Source organism: Mustelus asterias, chromosome 2 (genome assembly GCF_964213995.1).
Source record: "Mustelus asterias chromosome 2, sMusAst1.hap1.1, whole genome shotgun sequence".
In the NCBI taxonomy this organism is placed as follows: Eukaryota; Metazoa; Chordata; class Chondrichthyes; order Carcharhiniformes; family Triakidae; genus Mustelus; species Mustelus asterias.
This window is the reverse complement of record NC_135802.1, coordinates 85,568,559-85,582,943: the sequence shown is the minus strand read 5'-3', so window position 1 is coordinate 85,582,943 and position 14,385 is coordinate 85,568,559. Positions and strand designations below refer to the sequence as shown.

The 14,385-nt window shown below is 42.3% G+C and overlaps 1 protein-coding gene across 1 annotated transcript in view; it reads left to right on the top strand.

Moving 5' to 3' along the window:
• The window catches only part of vwde (von Willebrand factor D and EGF domains), a 252,680-nt gene that overhangs the window by 83,181 nt on the left and 155,114 nt on the right, over positions 1-14,385 (top strand). The window contains exons 6-8 of the mRNA XM_078238337.1: positions 4,031-4,074; positions 12,224-12,235; positions 12,770-13,002. Coding sequence (XP_078094463.1) covers positions 4,031-4,074; positions 12,224-12,235; positions 12,770-13,002 — 289 coding nt within the window. The remainder of the gene's footprint in view (positions 1-4,030; positions 4,075-12,223; positions 12,236-12,769; positions 13,003-14,385) is intronic.

The window sequence follows — 14,385 nt, the reverse complement described above, 5'->3', positions numbered from 1 at the left end:
CTGCCTTATCATTAAGACATAGTGTGATGCAGCTTGATTGACAGGTTATTGCCATTTTAAATGATTGGTAGCAAACCTCTCAAGGGCAATTAGGGATGGTCGATAAATACTGACCTAACCAATGATACCTACATCCTATGAGTGAACAAATAAACATTAGCTCTTCCCAGTCATTAATGTCAATGCTGTCGTGCTTCAAGAAGAGTTTCAGAGTGCCTTTGAAGAGCTTTATTTTACCTTCCCTGGAAAACTGGCGATTCTTTTTGGTCACCTAGACACATTGTTCAGTCCATCAAAGTTGATTTTGCAGGAGATTTTCCTGAATGCTTGCGGAGCTGCCTTCAAGAAAGACAGTAATATTTGTTTGAGGGTCCTCCCATTGAATCTAAAGGATACAGTGGAGGCATTGGTGATGGACATTAAAAATACAGGAGCTTTGAAGTTATGCAAATCCTCAGCTCTTTAAAAATAATAAAAAACTGCTTGAAGTTGTCAGTGAGAAGTAAAAATAACACCAGCTGTGAAGCTATTCAAATCCTCAGTGAGTGTTCTATTTTAAAGTTGCAACAGCTGTTTATTTACATTTTCCCAAGGACAATCAACAGGTCATGATGAATGCTTGGTTGCTGTCCCTGACGTGTCATTGTCTCAGGAGGTGATCGGAATTTCAGCTTGTTTGACAGCTCAATGAGGTTAGAAAAGGATCGGTAATCTTTGATGTGGGATTATGAATTCAAGATTTAAAAAACTTTCACGGGATGTGGGCATTTCCCATCTAGGCCAGCATTTATTGTCCATCCCTAATTGTCCTTGTAAAGGTGATAATGAGCTGCCTTTTTGGGTCATTGCATTCCATGTGGTGTTTCAGTACAGTTAAGAAGGGAGTTCCAAGATTTTGATCCAGTGACGGTAAAGGGATGGCGATATATAATTCCTGCCCAGATGGCACATGTCTTGCAGGGAAACTTGCAGGTGGTGGTTTTTCCATGCATCTGCTGCCCATGTGTTCAAGGTGGTAGAGGTCACTGGTTTGGAAGCAGCTATCAAAGGGGCCTTCCTGATTTGAATCAGTGCATCTTGTAGATGTTATACACTTGCCACTGTGCATCGGTGGTAGAGGGAGTGAATATTTAAGGCAGTGGATGGGATGCTAAACAAGAGGGCTTAATGACATCCCAGATGTCCTGGATGGTGTTGAACTTCTTGAGTGTTATTGAAGCTGCACTCATCCAGCCAAGTGTATTCCATCACGCTCCTGACTTGTGCCTTGCTGATGGTAGACAGGCCTTGGGGAGTCAGTAGATGAGTTACTCATTGCAGAATTCCCAGTCTCTGACACCTTGTAGCCACAACATTTATATGGCTGGTCCAGTTCAGTTTCTGGTCAATGGTAACCCCGGGTTGTTGATATTCGGAGACTCAGTGATGCTAATGCCATTAAATGTCAAAGGACATTGATTGGATTCTCTCTTGTTGGAGAAGGTCATTGCCTGGCACTTGTGTGGAGTGAATGTTACTTTCCATTTATCAGACCAAGCCTGAATGTTGTCCAGGTCATGTTGAACGGACTGTTTCAAATGGTGCTGAACTTTGTACAATCATCAATGAACATGCCCCATCTGACCTTATCATGGTCATTGATATTCGGAGACTCAGTGATGCTAATGCCATTAAATGTCAAAGGACATTGATTGGATTCTCTCTTGTTGGAGAAGGTCATTGCCTGGCACTTGTGTGGAGTGAATGTTACTTTCCATTTATCAGACCAAGCCTGAATGTTGTCCAGGTCATGTTGAACGGACTGTTTCAAATGGTGCTGAACTTTGTACAATCATCAATGAACATGCCCCATCTGACCTTATCATGGTCATTGATAAAGCCGTTGAAGATGGTTGGGCCTATGACACTACCTTAAGGAACTCTTACATTGGTGGGACTGAGGTGATTGACCTCCAATAACCACAATAATCTTCCTTTGTGCTAGAAATGACTCCAGCCACTGGAGAGTTTTCCCCATATTCCAATTGACTTCCAGTTCTGCTAGAATCTTTGATGACATACTTGGTCAAATGCTACCTTGACATTAGGGGCAGTGACTCTCACCTCACCTCTTGATTTCAGCCCTTTTGTCTATGTTTGAACCAAGGCTGTAATGAGGTCAGGTGCTGAGTCGCCCTGAAGAACCCAAACTGAGTGTCTGTGAGCAGGTTATTGCTGAGTAAGTGCCACTTGATCGCACTGTCAGTGACACTTTCCATCGTTTTACTGATGGTCGAAAGTAAACTGATGAATTGACCAGGTTGGACTTATCCTACTATTTGTGGACAGGATAAACCTGAGGAATTTTCCACATTGTAGGATAAATTACAATGTTGTAGCTGTACTGGAACAGCTTGGCTAGGATCACTTCTAGTTCAGAGGCACAAATCTTCAGTACTATTTTCGGAATATTGTCAGCCTTTGAAGTATCTGGTGCCTTCAGACATTTCTTGATATCACCTGGAGTAAATTCAATTGGCTGAAGACTGGCATCTATGATGCTGGGGACCTCGGGAGCAAGCCAGGATGGATCATCCGCTTGGCAATGTTCACTGAAGCTGGTTGCAGCAGTTTCAGCTTTGCCTTTTGCACTGATGTGCTGTGCTCTTCCATCATTGAGGATGGGGATATTTGTGGAGACGACTCCTTCAATTAGTTATTTAATTGTCCACCACCATTCGCAACTGGATGTAACAGGACGGGAGAGTTTAGATATGATTCATTGGTTGTGGGATTGCTCAAGTCTGTCCATTGTATGCTGCTTCTGGTTTGGCATGCAAGTAGTGCTGTGTTGTAACTTCACCAGTTTGACACCTCATTTTTGAATTGCTGGATATGTTCAAAATCTATTCCATTTAGCACAGTGGTACTGCACACAACATGATGGAGAGTATCCTCAATATGAAGGTGGGAATTCATCGCCGCAAGGATTTTGCGGTTGTCACTCCTACCAATACTGTCATGGAAAGATGCAAGTGCAACAGGTAGATTGGTGAGGATGAGGTCAAAACGTTTTTCCCCTCTTGTTGGTTCCCTCACCACCTGCCGCAGACCCAACCTAGCATTATGTCTGTTAGGATTCAGCCAGCTCAGTCAGTAGCCATGCTACTGAGCCACTTTTTGTGATGACATTGAAGACATTCTGTGCACTTGCCACCCTTGGTGCTTCTTCCAAGTGATGTTTAACATGGTAATGATTCATCGGTTGAGAAGGGCAGGTTTGAGGGTGGGGGTTGGGAGGCAGTAGGTGATGACCATCAGTGTTCCTGCTCATGTTTGACTTGATGACATGTGACTTCATGGGGTCCAGAGTTGATGCTGAGGATCCCCAGGGCAACTATCTCCTGACTGTACACCATTATGCTACCACCCCAGGGATGGTGTTGGTGGTATCTGAGACATTGTAAGGTACGAGTCCAAAAGCATGATTAATGTTACTAATATGTAGCCATTTAAAAGCAAATGTATAGTGTTAAGTAAAATAAAAAGTTAGTGAGAGTGTTAGCTATTAACTTTAAAGCTCAACGGACAAATGGAATACCATATAGTTTATATATGTGTATATTATGTGCGTTATCATGACAGAACTCAGTGCAGCACAAAATGGAGAAGTAATTTACTAGATCTACTTCAAATCCAATCTTTGCAAAAGGAAAATTGGACCCACTATTCACTTGGATGATTTGAAACTATTAATCACAGTGGCATTTGGGATCATGAAGATAGATTGGCTACTCTTACCCTTGAAAGACAAGTAGATGAACCATCAATTTCCTCATCAAGCTATGCTATACGTGATGAAAGAGTTAACATTAGGTTGAAGCACCGATTTGGTTGACTGTGTTGGGATACATTACTGCAACTGGTTGCAAAATTGGAGAGTAAGAACAGTGTAAATTAACAAAGATAATGACTAAGTTAACTTATTGAAACTTAAACCACAATATTTATTTCATTCTGTTTCAGTTGTGTCTGAAACAAAAGAACAAAGCAACTGTGGTCCAGAGGAGACTGAAATTGGAAACACTTGCAGAGGTAATTATTTACATAATTCATATTATCCTATCAGTAATATTTATCCATTCAGTATATTTATTCACCCAGAGCTAACATTACTTTAAGAGCCTGGAAGTTAAATTGGCTAACTCTGAAAATTCATTGTGGTGAAGGTAACGCATTAAATTCACACAGCCTGTGGTTTAAATGTTTGCTGTGTGCAGCTACTGCTACCTGCACTGGTAATTGGCTGCATACATCATCAAGGAACCCGACAGCATGTGTAGCTAGCACACCGAGCTAGCCTTTAAAGGCACCTTTTTAAAGGGAATGTGCACTGTGGCTGCAAGACATTGTGGGAGTTTTTTGAATATTGAAGTCTGTATTGCAAAAGATTGAAGAATGGCGAGAGAATTTGCATCAAGATTTTCTGACAATGCACTGGAAATCATGGTGTAAAAATGTGAAGAGAAGAAGAGGCAGAATTCTGAGCAGCAGAAGGAACAGCAGGTGAAGGGGAGAGTAGAAATGAGTAACATAGAGTTGGAGGTTAATGATGGGAGTGCTGTTCCAAGAACATGAATTCAGCGCAGAATGAAGTTTAATGCTCTCATCTGAGTTGCCAAGGTAGGTGGATTCACCTTCAAATCTCTCATCCTACCAACTGTACCGCTAACCCCATCAACTGCTTAATTCCCCACATCCCCATCACCCATCTACCACCAATCTCTATCAATCACAGCTCAATCCTAACATTCATATGCTTTACCTCACCTCACACTTATCACTGTTGGAAGCTTCACACCCATAATTCACAGCACGCGCACACTGGCAGCTATTCAATTATTACAGCCAAATCACCCAAATTACATTGCAGGTCACTCACTGATATACTTCTTTCTTTCTTGCAGGAGACGCTAACACATAGTAGCAGGTAGCAGCAAGAACTGAGGAAGGACAATTACATCTACATGTTTTAACTGCTATGGAGGAGACAGTGCTGGCTGTTCAATAATGACATAATTTGCATACCTAATTCTTGTTTTCATCTAACTTCTCATTCATCTCATGATCTCTCTCAGGATTCAGATAGTGTAAGCATTTTTTGTTTACTTTCTCCTCTACTCTCACCACAACCTAATTCCTTTCCCCATTTAATTTCAGATGTCTAAGAGCTGGAATTTTCCCAGTCAGTAGAAGTAGTGAAATGAAGAGGCACAATCACTGAGCCTTACATTCACAGCCACAGTCTCAGACATTGACACTGCACTCATTTTAGAGGCTAGGATAGAAGAGGGATCTTTTCATGCAACACACTGGCCACAAGTATATGGAGCTGAGGATGGGGAGAAATAGGATAGGGAACCAGTTCCAGTTCTTTAAAGGATGAGGTGGCACATGGATACTGCTGCAGAGGGGTCAGTTATGAACTTTTATTCAAATTGGCAGGAGAAATCTGTTGCATGTACATAACTGAATGTTTGGTGCACTGGAAAGCCTGCCAGAAAGCCTACACTCCATGTCAGAGAACATGGAGGAATTTGCACGAATTCAACACAGGGCTCTGCAAAGACTGTGGATTCCGTCCTTTCCAAAATGGAATGAGTGCTCAACTCCATCACCACACCTGTGGAATTCACCAGATACAACATCTGATGGTTATGTCACAGCACAAACAGCAATCAGCCAGTATCTCAGTGCTGCAGAGGAAGCACAAACTGCTGCAATTATGTCTCTTGATGCTACTATTGTAAAGGGCTTCGAGGGCTCTGCAGCAGTCAAGCAATCTGTTCTTTAATCGATCAGTGGGATTGATGAGGCCCCACGCCAGGAGAGTGACCATGATTCAAGTGAGCTTAAACCCACTGTCTCCTCTCAGGAGGACAGCATTACAACTTCCACCCTTGCCACTGAGTCAATGTTTTTGCCTGTCAGCCAGCTAGCCCAGACTGCTGCAAGTGGAGCTGAGATGGGGCATTCAAAAGACAGGTCCTGCAGGCCCAACCTTTGTTCAAAGTCACCCTCCAAGGCTATCTGCAGTCTTCTCAATTGGAGGCCAGTAAATTCCCATTACCCATGCTGTAGCCACTGGGAAAGCACCTGGTAGGAGTACTAGGAGAGGCAAAGATACACTGAATACATCTATTAAGAGAATGTGCAGGGGTGATTGGTTGATTTTATTTTATATGCATTATTTCATGATTGAATATTTAAATTTGGGTTTCAGTGTGTATTTTCATGTCTTTTTGTGTGGTTGGATAGAGGATGCTTAATGCTAATGATAAAGAAAAGTGAAGTAATATGGGATTGCTGATGAAGGGGGAGTTGTAATTGAGATTACATAGAGTCCAAATAGAAGGGGGTTATCCATGCTGGACCCCCCCCCCCCTCCCCCCTCTCCTTTCTGTTCCTCCATTTGCTGCTGTGCTTCACCCTAGTCAGGTTTCAATTACTTGTGCTCCCATTCCTCAGATTTTTGTCCAATAGATGGAGGCACATGTTGTTCCCTTAGAATGGTGAGGTTATGCAGCAAGCAACATACTGCGCCAAATCTTGATACCTACTCAGTACTGCAGAGGACTAGTGTAGATTGAAAGAAGCTTGACTTTTTAAAATTCTATCATGAGATGTGAGTGTCGCTGGCTGGGCCAACATTTATTGTCCATCCCTAATTGCCCTTGAACTGACTGGTTTGCTAGTCCAGCTAAGAGTCAACCACATTGCTTTTGGTCTGGAGTCACATGTAGGGCAGACCAGGTAAGGATGGCAGATTTCCTTCCAAAGGAAATGTTTTTCCAACAATCAGCATTGGTTTAATGGTCCTCATTTGAATTTTATTTCCAGATTTTTTTTTAAATTGAATTCAGATTTCACCATTTGCTATGGTGGAATTTGAATGCGGATTCCATAGCATTAACCTGACTCTCTGGATTTCTAGTCCAGTAACAACATCACTATGCCATTGTATCCCCCTGCCAGTGTAATACACATTTACCTGCATGTACAATGTCTGTCGTCATACATCAGCTGAATAATTAGGGAAGTGAAATCTTCCTTGTTTTATGAAAATGGGTGGATTGATGAGGCGAATGCAAGGTGTTGCGCATGGAGTCAGTGTTACTCTGCATCTCAGGTATGTCAGCAATCCTTGCAAACCCTTATCCATGCCTCAGCTGCTTGTCTCTGGCAGGAAGGAGTGAGTTGAAACAGTTTTGTCAAGTGTAGCGAACTTCAGTAATCTCAAAATGTGAAATGTTGCAGCAGTTTGGAAAGAACCTGATGCATAGAAGTTAAGACAATCACATGCATTGCTGCCCTTGCTGCCCTCTGAGGTCGCAGTTGGCAGGTTTCTGTCTCAACCTCTTCAATGAAATAGACCTCTCGAGCATTGTCCGAGCTGAAGTTGAAGTATGAGAATTTCTCCCTGAAGAACATTGGCAAGTATGGCCTCCTGCTGAGAGTCCTTCCCCTCCTCACTCTCTTAGCAGCTTGCCCTCTTCTAACTGACTTCTCTTAATTTTGCAATTCCAGAGAAAACCAACCAAACCACCATGCCTAGAAGCAATGTGTTTCAGCACAATATTTCACATGACCAGGAAAATTCTTCAGCACCTTGCCAGACCACCCTATTAAGACTGCACAAACTTTATCCAAGTTTAGGAAATCTCCACAAACATACAATTGCACCAGCAGCTAGACATTGAGCAAATAACATACAAGTGGTTCATGATTGTTTTATCTAGTGCTGGTGGATGATACTTTATCCTTCATTCCATTTAATATTATGTTCAGCTATGTAATATTAAGATGTGCCATTGCCTGGAAGTTCAGAAGGTGGGTACTAGTTGTCGCTGATTTTCATTGTGTTCTGCCCATTCTGCATGCTTCTGGTGGTCAGTAGATGCCTATGTGCAAACCCCTTGACCAGAATGGTATTCTGCTCACTTTTCATTGTGCGCATCTCAGATCCCATTTTCAAGTGTTAAGTGCCACTTAATGCCTAAAAACAGGTGTTACATTTTAACCCCAAATCCAGATCATATAAAATAAAAAGGGGACACGAAATTGTTTTGGCAGATAAGGCAAAGGCGAATCCAAAGAGCTTCTACAAATACATAAAGGGCAAAAGAGTAACAAGGGAGAGAGTAGGGCCTCTTAAGGATCAACAAGGTCATCCATGTGCGGATCCACAAGAGATGGGTGAGATCCTAAATGAATATTTCTCATCAGTATTTACAGTTGAGAAAAGCATAGATGTTAGGGAACTTGGGGAAATAAATAGTGATGTCTTGAGGAGTGTACATATTACAGAGAAGGAGGTGCTGGAAGTCTTAAAGCACATCAAGGTAGATAAATCCCCGGGACCTGATGAAGTATATCCCAGGACGTTGTGGGAGGTTAGGGAGGAAATTGCGGGTCCCCTAGCCGAGATATTTGAATCATCGATAGTCACGGGTGAGATGCCTGAAGATTGGAGAGTGGCTAATGTTGCCCCTTTGTTTAAAAAGGGCTGCAGGGAAAAGCCTGGGAACTACAGGCCAGTAAGCCTCACATCTGTGGTGGGTAAATTGTTGGAAGGTATTTTGAGAGACAGGCATTTAGAGATGCAAGGACTGATTAGGGACAGTCAGCATGGCTTTGTGAGTGGAAAATCATGTCTCACAAATTTAATTGAGTTTTTTGAAGGGGTAACCAAGAAGGTAGATGAGGGCAGTGCAGTTGATGTTGTCTACATGGACTTTAGCAAAGCCTTTGACAAGGTATCGCATGGTAGGTTGTTGCATAAAGTTATATCTCGCGGGATACAGGGTGAGGTATCTAAATGGATACAAAATTGGCTTTTTGACAGAAGCCAGAGGGTGGTTGTAGAGAGTTGTTTTTCAAACTGGAGGCCTGTGACCAGCAGTGTGCCTCAGGGATCAGTGCTGGGCCGACTGTTATTTGTCATTTATATTAATGATTTGCATGAGAATATAGGGGGCAAGGTTAGTAAGTTTGCAGATGACACTAAGTGAAGAAGAAAGTTATCTCCAATTGCAACGGGATCTTGATCAATTGGGCCAGTGGGCTGACGAATGGCAGATGGAGTTTAATTTAGACAAATGTGAGGTGATGCATTTTGGTAGATTAAACCAGGGCAGGACTTACTCAGTTAATGGTAGAGCGTTGGGGAGAGTTGCAGAACAAAGAGATCTCGGGGTACGTGTTCATACCTCCTTGAAAGTGAAGTCACAGGTGGACAGAGTGGTGAAGAAGTCATTCGGCATGCTTGGTTTCATCGGTCAGAACATTGAATACAGTAGTTGGGACGTCTTGTTGCCAAGTTGTACAAGATATTGGTAAGGCCACACTTGGAATAATGTGTGCAATTCTGGTCACCCTATTATAGAAAGGATATTATTAAATTAGAAAGAGTGCAGAAAAGATTTACTAGGATGCTACCGGGACTTGATGGATTGAGTTATAAGGAGAGGCTGAATAGACTGGCACTTTTTTCTCTGGAGCGTAGGAGGCTGAGGGGTGGCCTTATAGAGGTCTATAAAAAAATGAGGGGCATAGACAAAGTAGATAGTCAATATCTTTTCCCAAAGGTAGGGGAGTCTAAAACTAGAGGGCATATGTTTAAGGTGAGAGGAGAGAGATATAAAAGTGTCCAGAGGGACAATTTTTTGACAGAGGGTGGTGAGTGTCTGGAACAAGCTGCCAGAGGTAGTAGTAGAGGCGGGTACAATTTTATCTTTTAAAAAGCATTTAGATAGTTACATGGGTACGATGGGTACAGAGGGATATGGGCCAAATGCGGGCAATTGGGATTAGTTTAGGGGTTTAAAAAAAAAGACGGCATGGACAAGTTGGGCCGAAGGGCCTGTTTCCATGCTGTAAACCTCTATGACTAAAATTTAACTGATTGGAGACCAGCAGTACTTCCTGTTTGTAAATTATTTTCTTTAATTACTTACATGCTTAATTCTATCACATTTAACTGTGACAGTAAAATTATTTTCTCAGTATTTATATATTTATTAAACTTTTATATTTTTTGACCAGCTACGTACTTTTGCCTCAATTCCTGATTTCATTGGGGGTAATTTCAATCATTAGTGGGAAGAACAGGAGGAAAAGAAGGTCAGATGAAATGTGAATCAGGCAGCTGATCTCTTTTTAACCTTGAGATAAAATTTAGAAATAACCTCTGAATCTTTGATTCTTCTGCATTTATTATAATAATTTATTTTCACCAGCGGTCTCCTTTTCCTTCGAACCCTAATAAGAACATAAGAACTAGGAGCAGCAGTAGGTCATCTGGCCCCTCGAGCCTGCTCCGCCATTCAGTAAGATCATGGCTGATCTTGTTGTGGACTCAGCTCCACTTACCCGCCCGCTCACCCTAACCCTTAATTCCTTTGCTGTTCAAAAATGTATCTATTCTTGCCTTAAAACATTCAATGAGGTAGCCTCAACTGCTTCACTGGGCAGGGAATTCCACAGATTCACAACCCTTTGTGTGAAGAAGTTCCTCCTCAACTCAGTCCTAAATCTGCTTCCCCTTATTTTGAGGCTATGTCCCCTAGTTCTAGTTTCACCCGCCAGTGGAAACAGCTTCCCTGCTTCTGTCTTATCTATTCCCTTCATAATCGGATATGTTTCTATAAGATCTCCCCTCATTCTTCTGAATTCCAATGAGTATAGCCCCAGTCTACTCAGTCTCTCCTCATAAGCCAATCCCCTCAGCTCCGGGATCAACCTAGTGTACCTCCTCTGCACCCCCTCCAGTGCCAGTATATCCTTTCTCAAGTAAGGAGACCAAAACTGTACACAGTACTCCAGATGTGGCCTCACCAGCACCTTATACAGCTGCAACATAACCTCGCTGTTTTTAAACTCCATCCCACTAGCAATGAAGGACAAAATTCCATTTGCCTTCTTAATTACTTGCTGCACCTGCAAACCAACTCCTTGAGATTCCTGCACAAGGACACCCAGGTCCTCTGCACAGCAGCATGCTGCAATTTTTTACCATTTAAATAATAGTCCATTTTGCTGTTATTCCTACCAAAATGGATGATCTCACATTTACCAACATTGTACTCCATCTGCCAGGCCCTCGCTCACTCATTTAGACTATCTATATCCCTTTGCAGACTTTCAGCGTCCTCTGCACACTTTATTCTGCCACCCATCTTAGTGTCATCTGCGAATTTTGACATACTACACTTGGTCCCCAACTCCAAATCATCTATGTAAATCATAAACAATTGCGGTCCCAACACTGATCCTTGAGGCACACCACTAGTCACTGATCGCCAACCAGAAAAACACCCATTTACCCCCACTCTTTGCCTTCTGTTAGTTAACCAATCCTCTATCCATGCTAATACATTACCTGCAACACCTTGCACCTTTATCTTATGTAGCAGTCTTGGGTGCGGCACCTTGTCAAATGCCTTCTGGAAATCCAGATACACCACATCCACAGGTTCCCCATTGTCCACTGCACATGTAATGTTCTCAAAGAATTCCACCAAATTAGTCAAACATGACCTTCCCTTCATGAATCCATGCTGCGTCTTACCAATGGGACAATTTATATCCAAATATCTTTGGCTCCTTGTGAATCCACAAGTACCGGCGACCCAGCACATTTTCTCAAGAGCCATCAGTAGAGCAATCGGTGTCAGTAGGCTTTTGAGTTGCACAATATCCACATCTCCAGGTTTCCAGCCGTCCGCTGGAAACCTGATCAGGCTAATATCCTGTACCCCTTACCAGGGACATTAAGGCTATTTTAGTGTTGCAACTGCTAACCCAGCACAGTTCAGCTAAGGGAGCACAGAGATAGGTTATAAAGAGACCTGGCTGATTTATGCAGTTTAGCTGCTTAACTGCTGATGTTCACACCCAAATTATTCCCAGTGCATCTCTGGGATGTGGAGGGAAAATTCATCCTGTGTTCCCATATTTGGTGGCACAGTAGCACAGTGGTTAGCACTGCTGCTTCGCAGCTCCAGGGACCCAGGTTCGATTCCCGGCTTGGGTCACTGTCTGTGTGAAGTTTGCACATTCTCCTTGTGTCTGCGTGGGTTTCCTCCGGGTGCTCCAGTTTCCTCACACAGTCCAAAGATGTGCAGGTTAGGTCGATTGGCCATGCTAAAAATTGCCCCTTAGTGTCCTGAGATGCGTAGGTTAGAGGGATTAGCAGGTAAATTTGTAGGCATATGGGGTAGGGCCTGGGTGGGATTGTGGTCGGTGCAGACTCGATGGGCCGAAAGGCCTCTTTCTGCACTGTAGGGTTTCTATGATTCTATGATTTGGTCAGTGTGCAGTGACTCTTGCCATAATTACATGTTTGTAAGTTCAGACAGCATGACGCATGACCACAATGCCATCATGTCTAACTCGCCTGACTGACATTTATCATCTCTAGTCACATGTAAAGAATGAACCTTTTGCAAAGAACACAATGGCAGCTGGTGCACATAGAAAAATACTTGAAAGGAAAGAGTCAAAGCCATCAAGAAGCTAGAAGAGAAGAAAATTTGGCCAATGGAGTAATAACATGAAAAAATCCAAATTCTTTAATGTACGTGTTCATTATAATGGTCACAAATGTCAAGACCTGAGAAGTTGGAATGGAGTCTACTTGCGAAATAATTGAATATTGCTCAGTGGGCTAATCTGAGGATATCTGTCATCAAGTTATATCATATTAATGATTTATGCTTTTATTTACCAGCTAAATATCCACCATCTCCAACTGCTGTTGAAGTTGTGGCTGAGTTAGATAATGGCAGTATTTATCTGAAGTGTTCCTTTGAGAGTCCGGTAGTAAACAGTTCTCTTGGATTTATTATCACCTGGTTCCGACTGTCTCCTGATGGAACCAAAGAGGAGCTGCGTCAGGAAACAACAGTCCAGTCATTTTCCTTCATAGAATTGGATGGAGTAAATCTCAGACTTGGGGACAAGGTATGTTACTTTCTTATATTTAGAAAAGAATGTACTATGCCTTGAAGCCATTGCGATTGTTTTTTGAAATGGAAGCCCTGAAAATACACCTGCAGTTACTTCAGGATTGTGCCCATAACACTGCTTCCTGTTGGAGTTTGCTGAGTCAGTGGGAAGGCAATTTACTACCAAGGGGCTGGCAAGCATCCACCCCATTATTGGTACGTCTTGGGTGACAGCCCTGCTCCATGTTGCTTGAAACAACTTTTATTACACAAATGAGCTACCATTAGGAGAAATACAACAAATCAGAAATTGAAAAAAAAATCAAAATAAACCTTAAAAAAAGCAATATACAACCAAAAGAGAAAATGCTGGAAAATCTCAGCAGGTCTGGCAGCATCTGTAAGGAGAGAAAAGAGCTGCCATTTTGAGCCCAGACAACCCTTTGCCAAAGCTTTGAGTTTTGACAAAGGGTCATCTGGACTTGAATCGTCAGCTCTTTTCTCTCCTTACAGATGCTGCCAGACCTGCTGAGATTTTCCAGCATTTTCTCTTTTGGTTTCAGATTCCAGCAGCTGCAGTAATTTGCTTTTATTGCAGTGAACAAAATCATTCCTATTCCTCGGTATGCAGAATTTCAGACTGCTACTTGCTGCATCAAAATTATAGCAGTCCCTTGTTATATGCCTGGCAAAGTTCCTGTTGGGTAACTGCCTTAACATTCTTAGTAGAATAAAGCATGAAAAGTATATATGTATGGCAGAGAAAATTGTCAAGCTTTAATTTTGCTTCGGCAAACATCCAATATATTTTTCCGTAAGTTTTGGTGGTATTTGATAGTGCAAAATATACAATATCACATTGGCAGCCCATTTTAAAACTGACCTATTCTATTTCTCTTGAAGTCAGTGGAAAAAAAAATTGAGTGAGGCGAAATATAGGTTGCTAATTTTTCATTTCGCCTCCATTCAACAGTCCTCCTAATTGCTTTTCTGGAGTGCATGGCTAATTTGTGGCCCCTTTAATTTTTTTTTGCGCATCCTGCACATGTGGTCATTTAGAGGGACAGGTTTGTGCATGGCCAGTACGAGACTCTCAGGTTACAGTGTAGCTTTGGAGGGAACATTGCCTCCAATCTGTTTCTGTTGCACATTAAATTATCTTCAGCCCAAGATGCTAATTTGCTTTTATTATTTGTTTGTGGAATGTGAGCATCACCAGTAAGGCCAACATTTATTCCCTGTCTTTAATTGCTCATGGGAAGATGATGCGAGAATTCCATCATAATACTGACTTGTGCTTTGTAGATTCTGTCTCATTCTTTCACATGATGTGGCTGTCACTGACTAGGCTGGCATTTACTGCCCAACTTAATTGTCCTTGATAAGGTGGTGGTGAACC